At 43.9% G+C, this 20,453-nt stretch overlaps 1 protein-coding gene across 1 annotated transcript in view; it reads right to left on the reverse strand.

Moving 5' to 3' along the window:
- Positions 1-1,945: 1,945 nt before the first annotated feature.
- The window catches only part of CACNG4 (calcium voltage-gated channel auxiliary subunit gamma 4), a 40,078-nt gene continuing 21,570 nt past the window's right edge, over positions 1,946-20,453 (reverse strand). Inside the window, exons 2-4 of the mRNA XM_086473717.1 lie at positions 8,711-8,794; positions 3,313-3,453; positions 1,946-2,484 (exon numbers count right to left, since the gene is read on the reverse strand). Of these exons, the coding sequence (XP_086329843.1) occupies positions 1,946-2,484; positions 3,313-3,453; positions 8,711-8,794 (764 nt within the window). The remainder of the gene's footprint in view (positions 2,485-3,312; positions 3,454-8,710; positions 8,795-20,453) is intronic.

The following is a 20,453-nucleotide window of genomic DNA, read 5'->3' on the forward strand; positions in this document are numbered from 1 at the left end:
CTGCCAGGCTGAGGGCGAGGCAGAGCTTAACAGCGATTAGGGGAAGACTTTCACTTAAGATTGAGAATTGTGTCTTGGTTCTCGCAAGGAGAGAGGCTTAAGCGGGGTTTACCTGGGGGGAGAGGGGGTTCAACTTGCTTTTTGGGATGTTAAGGCAGCTCCTCCGGGATTTCCCTGGAGGACTTGGTTCCACTAGCTGAAAGCCTCGTACCCAGAACACCACCAAGTCACTGACGCTGCGGCCATCGCAGGATAAATTAAGACTGAAAAGGTTTTAACAGTTTGGCTGAGATATCCCACCATCAGTGAGCCAAGCCTTCCAAATCATTATTTTTTTCTAGTCACCATTTCTCTTGTCTTCTAGTAGCAAAGATTTTCTGGGCAAAGACGACAGGTATATTCAAAGGAAAGTACAGGAATTAGATGCTCCTCTCTCACTGCACCTAATTCATCCAAGGGGAATCGGGTACCTCATTCTCATATGGCTTGGTCGGTTGGTCACTAAAATCAACATGAGTACTATTAAATTAAATTACTTTTGAGTCAGGCCCTCGAGCTCTGAGATTCCAAGCCTGAGTGTAAAAAATGAAAGCAGGAATTTAAAGAAAAAAAAAAAAATTCAGACTTTTTTTAGAAACATACAGAAGCAAATGGTACAAATTAGTCCTCCCCTTAGGTGATGCATAGAGTTTTCTGTGGGCTCTCTGCACGTAAGTGGATTCATCATTACAAAATAAATTAAATTATGTCAAACCATCATTTCCATCTATAAGCAACTATACCTTGCACCATGCGGCACTTATTCAGAATAAAAAGACTTTAATAAATATCTCATAAACGGTGATTATTTTTGTTCTATTTTAAAAAATACAAAGTTGTCATCCGTTCTGTTAACACTCAGTTCCCATTGCTGCAGGAAGTTTTGCTAGTCCAAGCGTATTATCTTCTCATTTTCTTACGCACATTGCTTAGATATCTTAGTTTCCAGTAGCGTTAGTGTTGCACTTGTGAAGCAGTAAGGAAAACAGGAACGCAGTCGCAGGCAACCAGCGGCTTCGCCTGCGCGGGCCACCCCGGCTCAGCTCTGCTTTTCGCTCTCGCTATAAGTAGTCTATAGGGGCTCCTGACAGACAGCACTCAGCACCTTGCCGGATCAGGCACTAGGGCTAGTCGAAATGAGAATTCAAGTTTTCTAAATGTTAGGCAAGAAATTATATTTGCAAATATGCTCAAGTCCCACCTCCTTTAATCCTCCCCTTTCTAGGTGTTTCAAGATGCAGCCACCCTCTTCTCCCCCACCTGCATTGCCCCCACGGATGCCTTACACCCACAAATGGGAGACCCCCTTACCACGCCATCAGGGAGTCTGTAATGGTAGTATGCAGGTGCTTTACGGTTTCAGTAGCACAGGTCCATTTTACAAAGTGTTGCCTTCAAAAATATTTTCTTTTTTTTTTTCTTTTTTTTTTTTTTTTTGAAAGAGGCAAAGCTTATGCTGTGTCAAAGGAAAGTGGCTCACTCGATGAGTAGTTCGCATTCATCCTTGGGCTTGGTTATAAATTATATTTGCAAGTTCATATGAAGGGATCTCAATATCAGGAAAAAAAAAAAAGTTGTACAACAATTTTTCTGTAATCCTTTAAAACACACTGGTGGCAAGTCCTTTGCAGTTTCTCCAAGTCTCTGTACACACTATAAAAGTGCAGGAACATGAACTGCCTTCATCTCATGACACCAAGAACTGAAAGAAACTAACTCCGAATAGCTTCAAAAAAAGCTATGAGCATGTAATATCTTTATGTTGGTCCAGAGGATCTCCACTTGCTACCTCAACACATGCCACAATTAAAGAGGTCAGAGGGTATTTTAACATCACTCCTTCTCTTTCATGACAGATCCATTCTTTTGTGAAATTTCTTCAGAAAGCTCAAAGAAGGTAGGTACTTCAAACAGGTGTTGTTCTCCTGTTGACCATGTTGACATGGAGTCCTTCCTTAAATTCCTTCTGAAGGAAGTTGTGAACCTGCAGAAAACTGGCTTCTTGGTCTGCGTTGTAGCTGGCAGCCGTTGTAACCTTCAAAGGCTCTCTGGAAAGAGTGTACATGGAAATTTCGTTCATGGGAATGGTGCTTGCTATCTTCATGCCAACTGGAGAAATGTCTCTAGATGGAGAAGGTTCTGTAGATCGAGAACTGGATCTGGACCTCCGCCTCCTGTACCTGTAACTTGGCATCCTGGCATAAGGAGAACTGGAAGAAGTCTTAAGGAATTCCCTCTTGGTCTTAAACCTCAGCTCTTTGTTCTTCTCAATATAAATGTTCACAGCCAGAACACCTATGGTTTCGGCCACAATAAAAGACAAGGCTCCAAAATAAAAAGACCAACCATAGTTGTAATGGTTCTTTTTGTCCTCATCTCGCTTGTCACTTGGGTCACCTGCATTGCTTGATATGTAGACAATGATCCCTATGATATTACTTAGTCCTAGAGGGAGAAAAACATAAATCAGTGGTTATGTGGCTAGGAAGGTAAAAGTCAAGCCATGTTACTTTCTGGACCTGAACAGTTCAAAGATTATGACCAGGGTATTTTACTACATTTATCTACTCTTTCATTTATCTCAATATTTCATTTATTCTTGAAAAACAAAGAATAGATCCACATCTGCGTCACATATGCTCGCACGGATCCCAAAATATTCAGCAGGATTTGTTCCCATCTCTTCATTGCCATCCTGGGAAAGAAGTAACACATGGGAGCTTGCTAATATTGTTAGTGGGATTCTAACACTCAGACTAATAATAAAAATACATTTTGAGCTCAAGGCTATGGTTGTTCACCTTGATCAAGATGAGTTCTCTTCCACCTTGCTGAATTTTCATCTAAATGCAGCATGCTTAATCTGAGCTTCAGGGAAAGCTATTAACAATGTGGCTGACTCTCTCAGATGTTTCTAGTGTGAAAAACGGGCTCACCTATCATAGGTGAATTTTTTCTGCCATCATATAAAAGAAAAGAAAAAGGCTCTGGATGTAAGAGATGCCTGATGCGTCTAATGTTTAATAGATTTTAAATGGTGTAAAATCTGTTTATTACTGACTTCAGCTTCCTTTCTCAGGAAAATGAAAAGCTTCTCTAGAATATACTTATTGTAGAGCTTCAAAACCATATTTTTGTCTTAAGAAATTTGCTGAATGTAATCCTCGATCCAGGAAAGGGGTACAGGGAGAGAACTGCCAACAAGCTTTTCCACAGTCCTTTTCAGTTTGAAAAGGCAGCACTTCTTAAGGACTCAATTTAAGGAGAACATACCCGCTGCAACAAAGAGAATCCCAGCGCTGAGAATAATGTTGTTTTTGCTGTTGTAAATCCTTCCTGCTCCAACACAGAGTCCTCCCAGCAACAGCAATATTGTGCTTAGGATGGGGAACACACTGGAGGCACGGACAATGCCTGGAGGGGAGACAGGTAGAAAACCAAGACAGACAGTAATAATTTTAGATGCTTCCTCGGGTGCACGTGTGGAGATTACAAAGTCCAAAACCACTGACTTTTTCTGGAATTATCACTGATTCTGCATTTCTGGGCACATTTTTGGGAGCTGAGGCCATGGGTAGGTGGCCAATGTGGCACCCACACTCAACTAAGTAGCTTAAATCTTTTGAGCTTTCTCCTAGAGAGTCCAGCGTTATCGCCATTATCTGATGCCACAGCGAACAGAACATTTCTGGCAAAGCACGAGGTAAGTGACAGTAAGACCCAGCATCATGCAGGGAGCAGCAGTGAAAAATTCATGAGCTGGCTATGAACCCTACAACGTTTGGGGATGGCTTGAGCAGACGGATCTTGGTACACGCGCAAGGTGAGCAAATTACAGCTATTGAAGTCTGCAGCATTCGTGTTGCCAGCAAGCACAGCTAATAACCACTTTCTTTTGTTGAATATTAAGGACGCTGAAACCTTCCAGGTTTCTAAGGAAGAAATTTTAACAAGCGTCTCTCAGATGTTTGTGTTTAGTTTCCTGACAGCTAAGTAGAGTCATTTAAAATTCTGTATGCTTCAGTCCATTCACCAGCACGGGCTGTAAAATCCCTGAAAAAAAAATCTAAAACACCACTTCAAGCCAGCTTTCAAAGTCAGGTCACTACAAGACTAAGCAGCAATCGAAGGGGAAGCGGCAGGGAGGGAACAAAAAGGCTGAGAAAATATAAACAAGTACAAGAAGAGAGGTGTACGTATTGTAAAAACCAAAGGGGTAAAACCTGGTAGGTGTTCCTGAAAGGCAAAGAGAGGAACTGAGTTACGCTGCTATAGAGAGAGGCTTATTCTGAAGAAGGGGATATAAGGTGCTCAGTACTGCTGGGGAAAACAGGATTGCCCAAAAGCTGGGGACCGTGGAAAAGCAAAGGCGCGGAGGGGCGTCCCGGCAGCGGGAGCGGGTCCTGGGGTGTGGGGATGCCCAAGGCGAGTGGGGGTCAGAGGCTGCTGTCACAGAGGGGTGGAAACCCCACGGCACAGCGGGAGGACATGGGCACCCCTAGGGCTGAGTGCACAGAGAGGAGAAAACCGCCATCTGGGCCAATCTGCTGATGCGGTGCCATTAGCGATGCGGTCTCTCCCGGGTGCCATCTTCCTGGCTGCCACGCACAGCGAGCGGTGCCCGTTTCCCGAGGAGAAATGGCCAGATGTTACAGCTGATGCTTTCTCATTTCACTTTTGATGGCCGTGGCGTTCCCAATTTAGTGAATCGCTTCCTAACGATTCCCCTGGTAACCGGTGGCAAAACTCCCACTGCCTGCAGGAGGGACAGGACCGGGCATTTAATAACAGCCTCGCTTTTGTGTGCGCTGCAGAGCCCCCGGGAGCCCCAGCCATGGGCCCAGCCCTCATTAGGATGGTGCAAACATAAAACAAAAAAGACAGTCCCTGCCTGGGAAGCTTATGCCTGTATCGATCTGCAACAGCGAGAAAAGTCCATCTCCTACCAAAACTGGCAACGTCGCTGCACGTGTCTTTTACAGACGGTGCATTTTCTAACCGGATCTAAACCCAATTCAGTCGGATGCATTACTATTCAGACAGTGTCTTGCAATAATTAGCAAATCCAAGTAAGAAGGGTGTAAGGTCTCTAATCAAATCCTGTTGAGTGCTGAGAGCCTGTTCTGTTGTCCTGGGTGTATCGCCATGTGTGTGGTATGAAGTAACAGTGCTTTGACTATTGGGGCAGATTTTAGAGTAATTTATTAGAAAAAGATGCAATGTCAGTCCCTGTGCTGCTGGACATGAAGGCACCCCAAATCACTGCCTGTCTGTTACAGTCCTGGCACAAGGCAGCATGGGCTTAAAAATCTTCTGTGGCCCACCCCTTCTGGTTGTTGTTCCCTGTATTTCATGGTCATGCTGTTTACAATGATTTCAATTAAATCAAAGAGCTTTCCTAAAATGCTTCAGTGACATCATCAGAAGGAACTTGCCAGACATGCCAAATATAGAGGGTGGGTTGTTCTACTTGTAACAATAATCACAGAGTCACAGAATGGTTTGGGTTCGAAGGGGCCTTAAAGATCATCTAGTTCCAAGCCCCCTCCTGTGGGCAGGGACATTGTCCACTAGACCAGGTTGCTCAAAGCCCCATCCAACCCAGTAATCTCCAGAGATAATTTTTCTATATTAGGTAATTAACGTGAAGAGAAACAAAACACACAGTGTTCTCTTCCTGTAAAACTCTATCGTATATTTTTTCCTACAACGTGTACTTTTAGCTCTGAAATTTAAAAGGAAGCTCATAGGTACCATGTAGAATTTACATATGTCTCCTGATACTGGTAATAAAATGACAGCACATCAAAAAACATTAAGGCAATCTGGCTTTTGCTTTCTCCCCTGTTTATTTTCTTCTTGTTTACCGTCCTGTCTGTTTGCATCGGCTGTTCTGCACTGCTATGCGTTGTGACACCTCCTTCGGTGAAGCGCCGCAACGTGCCGTGCTGCTCCTCCCCACGGGGCTGCGAGCCCCCGCGCTCTGCTCGTGCTTTTATTCTCCTCTGAAAGGCAGGAGCCAAGCAAAGGGCTTTAAAAAAAGAGACGCCACAGCAAGCAGGGAAGAAGTGCATGGAAGTGTAGAGGTGCCCCTGAAACGGGGTCCCCGGACTCCCTCCTCATGGCGGCACTTTTGCACCGCAGCAGAGCCCTGACATCCTCACGTGTGCGGTGAGGATGAGCACGGCTGAAATCCTCTCTTCTGCAAAGGGAGAGGTGCATGTGCTTCGTGCAACGCTGGATGGGAGCAGCTTGGTTTCCGTGTGCCTGCAGAAACGTAGGAGAGGAGGGAAGCTGGAGCACACGTGTGCAGTCGGGCAATGCAGGCAGCCACCCTGGGGACTGCATGGGTTTGCTGTGCACAGCAGTGATGCCTCTGCCACTTGCTGGGGCTCTGCACAGACATGTGAAGGGGATTTTTTTTAGACACACAGACTTGTGTGAGTTGTCACAGGGAAGGTTCAATAGGAGGGGTCTTGTCTGAGCTCCTCTGCACGTTAGTTGTCACTGTGGCTGTCGTTCACTTGGTTTTGCAGAGGGCAGCCTGAACGCTGAAGGGCAAAACCCAAACTCCTGCTCACACCTCAGACCAAAGTCTCCTAAAAATCAGTCATTTTTTTTTCATTGATTTCAACAGACTTTTGAACCAGGGCTCGATTCTGCTAGCACCATAATGTTTACATTTATCTGAAGCCTGTATTCGACCGGTCACTGTGGAGCAGGCTGAGACCCCTCATGCTGCTTCTTTCAGGAGCACAAGATGCACGCAGCATTGATGCCTTTGTCTAAGCCAGATAGGAAAAATACGGGTTACTCCCGACACAGCCCTCTGAGAAACTTGTGCCAAGAAATGGCTAAAAAGCACGGTGAATGATACGGAGACAGCAGATTGCAAAGGTGTTGCGCAGAGGGCAAAAACGGGACGGGAAGTCTCATGTCTCCTTTGAAACAGGATGCAAATATCCTCTTGTCTTAGACAATGATTTGGTCCCTATTACATATACCTATGAGCTCATCTCTTCTGGATTTAGATACATAACCTTTCAGTAATCTCTAAATCAACCATATGCATTTTAAGTGGACCTGCAGTTTTTCTTCTAAGAGTTAAAGCAGAGGAGCCCTGTTATCTGTGCAGACTATGTGAGGATGAGCTCTCCTCTGCGGGGGGAGCAGCTGAAGACTGATTTTGTAGAAGACATAAAGGGTCAGACCAACTTGTTTTTAAGGTCTGTACTTAGTCACTTTTGAAAACAGCTTTTAGGAACACCTGTCACAAGCACATTTACAAACAATTCACCAATCTCATGTCTTACTGTGGAGCTGTAGACTATTTTTTCCTGTTCTCCCTTTTGTCCAAATAAAGAAGGCATAATACGCTTTTATCAAGATGCTACTTAATTTCTCTTTCCTTTACAGTCCTTTTACTAATGATGTTTCTTTCCTAACGCTGACTTGGCATCAATTTAACATTAGTTCCAAGGCTTTGTATGAAAGATAAATGCAGCTGTGCTCACACTCTGCTAGCCTGCCTTCGCCTAAGCACTGAAATCATGTCACCCAAGTTCTATGACTGATTTAAATTGACAAGAGTAAAGATGAAAAAACCCCTGGGTTTTCTGGTAAAGCATACTTTTTTGGAGATTTTTTTTCTTTATTCTTGTCTTAGCAGCTAGAATTTGTTTCCCAGAAGTGAGCAGAAGGGCAAAGTGGTTCTCTAAGTGGTGTTTCAAGTAATTAATAGCAATGTAATTGAGGACTGTTTTGCCTTGCCGGGTGTATCAGCCAGCAGCATCATTCATTGCTCCCTGAAGCTTTCCCAACACCTTGTGAACTGCAGTTTCTTTCTCTGGTAAAGGGCATTGCTTTCAGCTTGGCTGGTCATCTCTTTTGTTCAAAAGGAATAACTAGGCAAGGCGTCCTCTGGGGAAGGGGAAATCTAACTCAAGCTTTGCAGGATTCATGAAGTTTCACACTTGGGTTCCAAGACTTCCTATCAGCTGAGCGAAGGGTCATCCGGAGGAGATGAAACAATTGCCCTTACTTCAAGCACCAGGTTGGTGGATGAAATGACTTCTGTGGCAGACTGCACACCGGCACAGAGCAGCAAGGGCTGGCTGTCCAGGCAGGGAAGCCACAGCCCACGTTCATGCTGAGATTTTGCAGGTAGCTGCAGAAATTTCAGCTTCCTTCCTACAATGCAGTAATTTCACTGCAGGGGAGGTGGCTCAGCAGCTGCAAAGGATGAAGCTTGCATAAGGGTTGGGTTTAAGCATTAGGAAAATCTTCCTAATGGGCTGGAACCCACTCCTCAAACCTCTTTTGATACACTAATCAGAGAAATACTCCCTCTGTAAAATATCCTCGCCAATCTGGGAATGATAGCTTTAGTTTTCATTTGAAAATTTTCCATATAATGTTTAGAGAATGGGCACCACAATCGTGAGCGTTCCCCTGGCTGAAGGAAACCCTTGGAATGGGGGTGCCTCAGGGTTAGGGTTGTGTCAGCTGCAGCGTGAACTGGACACATGTCACCACTGCTCTGTGCCACCCACCTTGGGCCAGGCTCTTGCAATGAGTAAGACTTGGCTTGCACTTGACAGAAGAGAAACCCAGGAAAGTCTCTCTGGCCATGTCTGCTAATTCTGTGTATTAGGTATCACTTTTCACTTACGGAGAAGGTATTCTGAGCTGTCATGGTCATAGTCGTTGTCTTCAGGGAAGTGGTTGATTCGGAAGCAATGTCCTTTGTAGATTCCTAAATGAAAACAAAACAAATAAAACACATAAGGACTAGAACCAGTTAAATGCACTTCTGCCAGCTCTGCTTTATTTCCTTTTCCTGCCAGGCTGTATAAGTAAATTATTCTCCTGTAGAGTTGGTCACTGTTTTTTTCTATGCCATCAAGAAACCATCTCAAAGGTCTTGAATTTTGGGCGGATTGGGCTGAAGCCTAGCTGAAGGAAGGTAGAGCCAGGATTCCTTGGCTTTTTTGCTTCCGTCTGCCACTTAACATTGTTCTCTTGAGTTTTTTTAATCTCTGTGCTTTACTTTATCAGTGCCGTGCTTATCTTACAAGCATACCGAGTTTGCAAACCTTCTTTTTGTTCCTAGAGTGACTGACACTCTGGGTCCCTGCTCCATGGATGGGGCTCCACAGCAAAGCCAAGTGCCAATCTAGTGCCCATCACCCCTCCTGCCTCGTCCCCAGTGAAGTGCTGGCTTCCCTTATCAGAGCAGGTAAATGTTGAACTGTCTGAGGCCTCTTCAATTACTCTCTAGGCTTGGAAAACAACTCCATAAATCTCTTCCCGCTGCAATTTAAACCCATATGTCCCCCTCAAGGTTGGCTCAGCTTTTAACGGCATATTTGTTTAGCTAACTGGGAGCCTGTGCAGTAAGTCAGGGTGCGAGTGTGCACTCCTGCTACCTGAAGGAACAATGCCAGAGTTGGCCAGACGAACCCCTCGCTCGACTGAACACCTTGAGGGTCAGCACTTTGTCCATCTGCGTAAACCTTTACATTAGTACGTTGTATCCTTGTCTATCAAGGTTACCGATAGCCACGTCCAATCTTAGAGGCGGTCGGGTAGCTGCGACCGCTGTCACGCAGCGAGCTGCACGGGGACCTCTCCCCAGAGAGCTCACTGCAGGAGCGAAGCCCCGAGGTGTGATTCCGCCTTGGTGCTCTCATCATTCATTAACCAGCGCTTTCGTGCTCAGGAACATACATCACCCAGGATGAGTTATCCTCTGCACAGGAGTTTTGGTGCTTACAGCTCGAGCTGGCAGAAGGATTTAAAAACCATCAGTTAATACTACTTTAACAGAAGCACAGCTGCAGCCTGTAGGATATAAATGTAGATTTATTTCACTACCTATTACCAATGATTACAAAGATCTCAAAAGAATTACTAATCCAGAGGATTTCAATTGCACCCTGTGAGTGTCAACTGCAGGTTTGCTACTACAGAGCATTTAATTCTTCCAGTAAATGATGTATCTACTCTAATTGTGGTAACGGCTCAGGCTTTCTCTGCACAGCACTTCAAAGGCCGTGAACAAGAAGCAAGTGCCTCACGTCACATCTGGAATTGACACACCTGTCCTGTCTGCCAGGTGGACCAGAGCACTTCAGCTGGGACTGCTCCTGCTAAGCACGCTTGCCTCTGCATCCCTCTGTTTGCCACCAGCTGGTTTGTTGCTCCTGATGATTCTCCAGCAAGGCAATCCAAAATTCAGATTTTAAAGATCCCAGTGCTTAATTTTATGGCGGTTCACGCAATGAAACTAAATCACTCCCAGCATAACAGGGCCTCTGAGACTGGATGGTCATTATGTTGTGCCAGTCTCTTCATTATGGTGTGCAAGTTTAGAGGAAATATATTCAGAGTATGGTTTTTCTCATTTCCTATTCATTAAGGAAAAAAATATCTAAATAATCTTCTCACCCTAATTTCCTATAGAAATCAGCTTTTCAATGACTCTGTGCTTGTGTGTGTATAGGTGGGGTCGTCTCTCAGTCTGTGTGTACTTCTCCGATAACCTTTAAGGTAGTTGGTTGAATTTATCCAGAGCTGACACAAAAGCAAAAGTATCCCAGGTAACAGCTCCCACGGCTTCTGTGCAAACAGGTAGATGCTTGAAGGAGAGAGCTCTGTCCACCAAAGGCTGCTTTGTGAACTTGCACATTCACAGAGCATGGACATGGGTGACAGCCCCAATAAATGTCCCACTTCCAGAAACTCAGTTAAGAGACAAGAAGTCTGCAGGACTGAAATGTTCCCTGAGCCTCTTATGTTTGCAGCACTGATGGACGGCTTTGGCCTCTGTAAAATGGCCTTACGTTATTAAAGTTCTGAGTGAAATGGGCCCTGCAGCAAAACTTTCTCCTACGTGGAGGCCACGAAGCCATCCCTTCCACCGCAGGACTGCAATGCATTATCAGGACAGGATGGGCTGGGATTAGCAGTGCCTGGGCTTTTCCTCTTTTGTGGTTGGATAATTGCCCCCAAACAGATTTGGGGCCAAAGATAATTGACCCCAAACAGAAAATTCTAGATGAGCTTGAGAGTTCCTTTCTGTTTCCAGTTTTTAGGAATACTGAGATCCGTTATTCTGGACAACTTTTTATAGAAATAGCAAATGACTGTGAAAATTGGACTTGTATCAAAGCCTGGGAACCCAAAATATTCTTCCAAATATTTTTCCTGTAGTTCAGATCACAGATATTGGTTCAGGGTCCTCTCTAGTGTCTACGGTATTTGATAGCTAATAACAGCAGCAGACCGGATAAATTTTTTCCATAAACTTAACAGGTGTCATATAACTCAGCAGCAGCTTATTAAACTCTCAGTGAGGCTTGAAGTTGCTATCAAGAACTCTGGTGATCTACAGGGTATTGAAGGCTCTTTTCATCCACAAAGTATCAGAAACAAAGTCTTGCCAGGAAATGCAACAATAGCTTTTTTTTCATAATGATGGACTTTGAAACTCAAACTTGGGAAAATTCAAAACCAGCTGGGTGGAAGCTACTGAAGCAGTGGTCGGCTTTAAAAGCATGACAGCAGAGTCTGACTTGTTCTAAACCACAAAAAAAATAAAAACAAAACAAAACTGAGATTTCATAAAATACCTGGCTCCATGCCCTAACATGTAAAGCAACGCAAAAGAATAAAAGCCATGAAAGAGAAGAGATGGCAGAAAAGGAAATACCTCAATAAAATTCTGTAACAACTGTTCTACAGCACCTGCACAAGGCCTGAACTCCTTGAAGCTCTTCTCAAAGGCTTCACAGAGGATGCCTTGAAGAAATGTGTAGGCAAACATGGCCACTGGTCCATGCTCAGTGAGGCACATATGGGCTGTGTTCCACACCAGGATGTGACGTAGAAGATAGATTTTTTTTTTTTTTATTTGCTTGAATATGAGGATAGAGTCCTTTATATACTTTGGAGAGGAAGATGGAACATTTAACTTGTACTTCTGTACTCACTAGAGATAGATAAATAAACTGCAATCACTGCCTAAGAGATACTAAAATATTGAGAAGCACTTCTGGATACCTCTTGAGAGTAAGATATAATATCCCACTGAGATGCTGTAAGTATTACTCCTTTCTTTGAATGATTACTGATATGTTTAAATGATGCTTTTAGAAACACAAATATTGTAATGCATTTTTTTCCTCATAATAATAATTTTGTTCTAAATTTTAGGCCAGGACTTCAGGATCTCGGTTAATGATAGTGAAAAGACACATTTCCTGAAGTGTTGCTGATGATGTAAGAACATTTTTTGCCACTGGTTGCAGTGTACTTAGCTGGTATTTAAAAAGTAAAAATTGTTTCTGACTCAGTTTTACTCTATGTTCAAGGGCTTCTCCGACAAGGTTAGTACTTCCCAATCTCACTAAGTGTTGTTCAGATAACTATAATTAGAGTATGATGTGCTCAGATAATGTGATAAGGGAGGGAATTGTAGTGCCTAGGTGAAGATTAAGCTTTGTTTTGGGGTTTGAGATCTCAAAGTACATAGAGTTTTCAACAGTACATCAAAGTAATGGTCCCAAATTCTGATGACATACTACCTTCTCCTTGGCCTTTCTTAAATAATCCTTTAATAATCCTGCCTGTACCATCGCAGAATTGTTCACTAGGGTTTTGTGGTTTTTTTTTGATGACGGAGAGCAATGGTTAATGCTGTAGGATGCAAATGCTTATTAATTTTGTTTGTGGCCATGAATTACATGATCACATTGGTGTTGGCCATACCATCAGCCATGTCTTAGAAGCAGCCATTTCCTCTGGTTACTATTTATCAATGACAACATTCCCTGATGCCCTGGAAGTGTTTGCACAAGTCAGCGCTGGAAGATAGAGCACTTAAATGTCTGACAATATTTGTCAAGGCAGGCTGTACTTTTGTTTTCTCCCCTCCCTAATCCTGTAAACTATGTACAACAAGATCTTTCCATAACATTAGTGTTCTGTTGTCATTTAAAATAGGTTTCCACCATGCAAGACGCTAGCAGCTTTGCAGCAAAGGACCTTGTCTGCGGGGTACTTCTGTCAATAGCAATTTTCGTCTCCTTGCTCTGAGCACGAGCTTACGGGAGGCGATATCTGATAGCAGTGGGAGACACATGAGGATAGATGGGTCGAGCTGCTGCCTCCTCCTCCATCTTCAGCTTCTGCAGAGCTATTGCTCGATTAACTATTTCATCTTCCAGCCCTCTCGCCTGCCCTTGTTGGTGAGATGATGCAGTAAAACATCGGGTTTTGGGACTTGGTTGAGAAGCCTTTCTTGTTTTCTTATGGGACACCAGACATTTGCAACCTCCTTGGATCAAAGTCTCCCCTGCCAACACACCACATTCTTGTAGGTCTTGCGCAGCTCCAGATACTTGGTGTGTGCACATGCACACTATTAATAGAGTTAAGCAGGGTTTTCTCCTGAGGGGTGGTTAAACTGATGGAATGCATGCTATGAATGTCAGCTGCAGAAGTGGTCGCATGGCTACAGCAACTACCTGCAGGCAGGTAAATACACCCCATAAATTCAGCCTAAAATCCCACTAACCACCTGATTTCTTTCTGGCAAATGTGGGTCTTCTGGGATGGTTTGAAGATGTGGAAGGAAATGATTTTTCAAGATCATTCAACAGCAAGTGCTTGCAAATACAGGGCGTGCAAGTTGCAAGGAGCTGACTGTATATTAAAAATAAGGCAATTAGTAAGGAACCATGGGAAATTTGGCCTGATGGTTCTGCTTGTTGCATCGATTCTGTGATTAAATGTTGTGCTTCAGTTCCAGAGCCAACCGTTAGCCTGATTTACTGCAACACTTGAATATCTGAATGTTTAAATGACAAGTTTTCTGAATATATCAGCACAGAGAATGCTGACTGACAGATAACATCACAGACAGCAAGAAAAGTGTGACACGTAGAGTGGGGCTGTTGTAACAGAAGTTGCCTGAACACAGTGTCCATCCGAGCATGCTGTGTGGTACTGGGTTTCCTTAATGGCATGGCTTTGCACGTCCTTTGGACAACAGTGGAGAATCTCTATTTATAGTAAGTGAGAGTGTGTTAGGGCTGGACTCTGCCAGGGGAGAAGAGAAACAGTTATATATATTTTTTTTTTTCCTTAGGAAGATTTCTCTGCTGACAAGTTCTGAAATCCTTTGCTGTGTGATTTGAGCAATAGTGAGCAAAGGAGATCAGACATGCCAAAAAATGTTCCTCTCCGCAAAATTTATAGCACGGAGTCTATCTGTGCACTGTGTTCATTTCTTTGATTTTCCACCAGTACAACTCCCCTGTCTCACTGGACTGACACACAACAGCAAATGCAGCTGCTGAGTTAACTTTCTGTTCTCTTCATTCCTCTCGTTATAAAATAACCCTTGAAAAGAGGAATGGGTGGTGAACCTCCTTTTACTTTCGAAACCTGCTTTGTGATGCTGATGGTCAAATAGGGACTATTATGGTCCTGAGCTCTCCACTCAGGCCACAGGGAACAGCATTAGATATTTTTCTGTAACTTGGCACTTTCTATGTTAAATTGTCCCAAGTTCGATTAATTTGTCGCCTGCTGCTTGCTGAGAGTTTCACAAGCCTGTCCTTAAGTTACTTGAATGAGCAGAGATCCTGTGAGCCTCTGCCAGAGGATGTTTAATGCTGTCATTATAAAAGAAATCATGAAGTATTGATGCAGGTCATGTGCAAAACACTCCCCAGGTGAATTTGCTACCCCACATTGCTGCTGCACCACCGCCTTCATCACCACGGAGGATGGAGTCAGCAGAGAAAGAAGCCTTGGGAGGTTAAGTGCACATTTATTGCGTGTCTGCCTTTGAGAAAACTTTGGCTGTTGCGAGAGCCCTGTGAAGCTGGACACCTCAAAGCACAGGTTGTTTTTGAGACGGACACTGTCTGACACCCCCTGAGTCCTGCCAGTCCAGGAAATATTTGTCCATATGACAGTTTGTATTGTTCTTTCATCCTGAAGGTGAATTTGATGAAGAGCACTGCTAGTACCTGGGGTTATTGCCATACTTTTGCAAGGGTAGGTCTTTTTTTCAGAAAATGCTTAGGACCTGAAAAGATTAGAAGTCCGTTCCCACAACTGTGGGCTAGCACGGTACCACAAACCAGCTGATCAGCACTAGCTGTCTCTGCATGTCATGGTCAAGCGAAAGCAATGCAGCTCAGCTGAGTCTTTAAAAGGAGTTTGTCCTGAATCTTAACCATGTTTCTCTACAGGTGTTGAGACAGTGAAACAATAATCTTTTATTTTTCCTCATAAAAGCCCTTTCCTTCTTTCTCTGTCTTTCATCTCATAACTCAGAATTCACTTGTTTCTCATTGTGGGGAGCTGAACTTCCTACTTAAGGGCCAGATTCTGATTTCAGTGCAGTGGACTCAAATCTGTCTCACCCAGTAACGGTGATATCAGAATCTGGTCTTCTCCCTTTGTTTGCTCCCACTACTTCCCGGGCAAAAAGAAAATTATTTTAAAATGTTGAAATGTATGAAATTTGCCCCACTTTCTTCCTTAGGAACTGTCAGCTCTAACAAACCCTTTGGGTTCTTCTTTTGATCTATTTTCAATTGTCTGGTGGGCAAAGCAAAACTCCTCCTCAAGTCTCTTATTTTCTTATCTTCTGCTGTGACATGAATTTCCCCCTTTTCCAGTCCTCCCCCTCCGCTGCCTACAGACCCTCCACTGCTCAGAGCTTTTCATCGGGCCCCTCGATGGCACTGCATAACTACTGGTCGCTTTTGCTGCCTGCTCCGTCTTGCTCCTCTTTATAATGTTTTTTAAAAGCAAAACACCTTCCCGGTGTGTTTAACAGCTCACGAGGGCTCCGACTGCCCCGGTGGCAGTGGCGCTGGAGGAGATGTGCGCTGGAGCAGCTCGCAGCTGCTTCTGCCCACGCACTTGCAAATGAGCTGGTGCTGGCAGGGGATTGTGCTCCATTCTCACCCTGGCCTTTATTCTTAGCGCTTGCTAAGTCTGGCAAAAGCACGTTTTCTCTAGGAACAGGTCTCAGTTTATCTTCTCGTTTGGCATGCTCAGTCCCACCATTAACCTTACTCCCCTTCTCTTACCTTTGTATAGTAGATAATGCTCCCTCCTGTATTTATCATGGACTTTCTATGAGAGAAGAGACTGTCTTACACCACCACTCTCAAGTGTTTACTCTAGGATATTACAATCTGCTTTCCCCAACTTGCCTGTACTGTGGCAGTGTCTGATCTGATTGCCTTTTGCCATCTGCAGCCTCTCCTTCGTGCTCCTCTACAAAGCTCCTCTCTCTGCTGGAAGCAGAGGCAGCTCACAGCTTTTCCTTTCACCATATCCCCACAGAACGAAGGTTGTGTTGCTCTATTCCTTGCATGGCTTTTTTCTACAGTGGTCTCAAACGGGAGTGGAGCTCATGCTCTGCATTGCAGAAGAGTCATGTCCACTGACCTGAGTGCCAATTTCACAGCCATAAATAGCGACCGCCGAGGTTCCCGCTTGGACAGTTTGACCTTCATCTCATGACCCACCCTCTTCTCTTCTAACACTCTTGAGTTTCCCATGGCTCAGATGTGGTGCTTTAGCTGTCTCCTCCAGATACCAGTGGATGATCACCATGGCCCAAAGAAATTAGCCACATAGGAGAAGACATATCTTGCCTAGGTGGTGAAGTCCGCTGTTGGGTGATGACTTCTAGTTCTGGCTTGAACAATTCTACTCTTTGAGAAATATTACTCTGGCATGCTGCAATCCAGGGCATAACACCTGAATGCTATTTTGTACAGTCTGGCAGAGCATCTCCAGAGTCTGGATCACCTACAGCAGAAGGCATCCAGGGAAATGCCTACAGAGGCTCAGTTGGTTATAATTCATGTGGGTATATACAGCCTCAGCAGCTGAACTTCTGTTTTCAGCTGGGCAAATATCATCAAAGATGTTGTGCATTTGTATTTCTGCGTAAGAAATGAACAGATGCAGAAAAGATGCTGTGCCAAAGACAACTTTAAAGTTCTATGACAGCCTTTTGTTCCATTATAAGATTTTATTTGAGACCTTGAGTGATGTTAGAAAATCCATGGCAGCGTAACTCATTTCCCGAAGATTCACCTCACCTGCACATCTGGGAGCTAATAAAACACATCACAGCGTCTGGCTGCTGTCCTTTGAATTCTCTTCAGTCATTACAAAACTGCTGCCAAAAGTACTAAGCGTCCTTGTGCTACCACAGTGAATACCAATAGTATCAGGGAAATGTAGGACAGCAGCAAAGTTGGTAAGAGTCGATTGTATGTTACGTGTTGTTTTGAGCTATTTAATTTCCATTTTCTTCGAATGTTCCTCTCATAAACCAGCCTTTTGGCCACAGAAGTCACAACTGAGGTTATTCAGCAATGCTCCTATCCCTTTCCCAGCTGCCTTTCCTTAGCCAAACAACAAATAAAATACTGTGCTGCGTTATTCCACCACCACTGCTCAGGCAACCCCAGTAGCCCCTCCATGCATTGCTGGCGGTCTTCCTACTACCATTTGCAATTTGCTCCTGATTAACCATCTCCTCTTTTGCTGATGCTTGGATGGCAAAATGGGGGAACTTTTGTGGGGTTCTGTGGCTTATTTTAGTCTTTTTTGTTGCTCCTTTCAATGGAGCTTATTGAGGGAATGACTGTGTTTTCTAGGAAGAAACACTGACGTCCTTCCAGCCCTGATGTTCAGTTTGCATTTCGGAAATCATCCGCACAGGGAAACCGGGGCAATTCCTCATCCTGGGTATGACATTAATTTTTTTGGGCAATGTTGGTGACACTGCTTGAGGAATATTTTTCAAGTCAGAGCTAAGTTAGCCCTGCCATGGCGAGCTTTCCCATGCCTGGCTCAGTCCCAAGAGACTGTCAACATTTCTAGTTGTCATGGGGTTGTTAACTCACTTTTCTGTGTCTGCTTTTCTATCTACCACCACGGCCCACACTTGCTGTGTTCTGCCTTCACACCTCATCTCGTCCTGCATCTCATGCCGCAGTCCTTTATCCCAGCAGCCCAGAAGTTTGTCTCAGCACTCATTTCCACAGTTCGCTCTGCTGCCACTTTGGCAAAGTTGGCTGATATAATCATCCTCGCCCTTTTAAAATGGATTTGGAGCTTGGATAGACACCTCCATTAGAGTTCTCTAGTTGGCTTTTCTACCTTAGCTAAAATTGGTCTAACACTTGAGGAGTTGATGTTGGCTTCTTAGGTGAGCATCTTCACCCATCAGAGCTTTGAACTGAAAGCCATTCTCCAAGGAGCTTCCAGCTCTTACCTACTTTCTAGTCCAAGATGCCAGAATTTAAAGAGGTACTTCAGTAACCAGCAGGGATTTTGGCACAACGTGTCAGAGACTAACTTGTTATTCAAAGCTGTAACTACACAGTGGCCATCATCATTCCAACACCTCAGAGAGCAGTGGGAAAACAGCTGTGGTGGCCTGTATGCTAGCCAAGATACAGGTATATCTTGATTTAGACCAAAATCCACTTTTTTTTTCCCCAATATTCTTGACCCTGACATACATTCACCGGTACAAAGACCGCTCATTCAGGCAGATTGCTGCCAGTCCATCAATCGTTATGAGAGGGCTGAAATGCCAAATTGTACCGGATGCAATTTTGAGAGCGGATAGTCATTTTGTCTGATGAAGCGTTCATATGCTGCAAAATGACAAATTGTGTTTACTTTCACATTGTCAAACTGTGCTTTTTTCCTGTGTTGGCACAATTGGAATCAAGTTTCCCTTAAGGGACAGTTTGGTTTTTATCCATCTGGTTTCCCTTACTGCAGTAAGTCATCAGTTCTCCCTCATTAACATGGTGATCAACCAGGGCTTGATGGTTTCACCTCTTACGATCACAGCATGTCTGTAAAGCCTGTATCGTGGCTCGTCACTACCTGCGGGAGGAAATTTAAGCAAATGGACATTCGTGTCTCTTCAAAGTCCCTGCTGAGTTTATAATTTGAGATGTAGTCACGGTCACATCTGGGGAATGAATACTGTTCTTGAACTAGATGAACCACACTCAGTACAACATGTGATGCTTTGTCCTGGTATCTTCTGCCACTTCAACTTTCATACATGTGCAGCCTTGAGCTATTGCCTTCTCATTCTTAAGTTCTACTTGTAGACCCTCTTAAACTGCCATTTTTTTCAGGTCCCTGAAACATCCTCATTTCACAACAGAAAAGGTTTGCAGTTGTCATACAGTAGTCTAAAATTTAAGACACAACTTTTCAGAATGAGGGTAATCCTCAGCGATGTTTGGGGTAACATGAACAGGATGCACGTGGTGTCTTCTTCTATAATGGAAAAACCCTCCAGATACAGTCAGTAGAAAAATGGTTCATATTATTGATAACTCCTTGTGAGATGTCTTGGTGTAGCAGAAGCTCTCTGCATAAAATGAATTATTGTCTGCTCTAATAGCAGGGAACATCCCTAATCTGACATCTAGAACTGAATTCTTTCTTCACAAACCTTCTTTTGGCTCATCCATGCATCACAAAATGATGAAATTAATGAAAAAAAAGCGAGGCTCACACTGGAAAGTAGTGATATAGGAGCTCATTAGCTAATGGATTAGGAATATGCAGGATATTTGGGCACTCCTGGAATCTTGTAATGGTTCCATGTGTATTCAATCCATGGTGATTGATCATAAGATGATGGCATTTAGAAAAATAGTTGGATATTGAAGAAGCAATAGGGAAATTTCGCTTCACAAATCACCTTAATTGAAGGGAATGCTCGCAATCTGTCTGTCTTCGTAATGCAGTGACCTTGAGTTGGATCTGCATTCATTTTGGAGCATGTCTTCCTCATTTCAGTGCCAGCTTGTTGAGTTATACATAGAAGCTAAACCTCTAGAGATTGATCATGCACAATCAGTGATGCGGGATTGAAACAAGGCAGATGACAACAGGGAATCTAAAGGTTAGGAGAAAGGGGTGTAACTGCCAAACCCTGCTGATGGCTGGATTTGGGAAATGCAAGGCAGAGGTTTCAGAAATCAGCTGCATGATGTATTAGTGGAAAAGACACTCCACTAGGAGAGATTAGTGCGGTGCGTGTTGTCCGGTTGGATACTCAGGGCTAACGTCTAACCTTGGGAACAAACAACAGAGCTGCTGGTTAGAAAGAATAGGTTCCAGTGTGAAAAAATGAAAGGAACAAAAATATTTTGCAACTGTAATATACCCTGGAAGAAAATATAAAGGAAATATGAAGGACTTTAGCTTGAATTAGAGTTATTACTGATTTGGTTATTCTCGATTCCCAGTGATCTGTGCAACCCACAAGGTGCCATGCCCTTTCGGAGGGTAGGTGCTGGCAGGCTCGAGTGTCTCAGGCATTTGGT

Source organism: Leptosomus discolor, chromosome 15, assembly GCF_034619465.1.
Source record: "Leptosomus discolor isolate bLepDis1 chromosome 15, bLepDis1.hap2, whole genome shotgun sequence".
NCBI classification, from domain to species: Eukaryota; Metazoa; Chordata; class Aves; order Leptosomiformes; family Leptosomidae; genus Leptosomus; species Leptosomus discolor.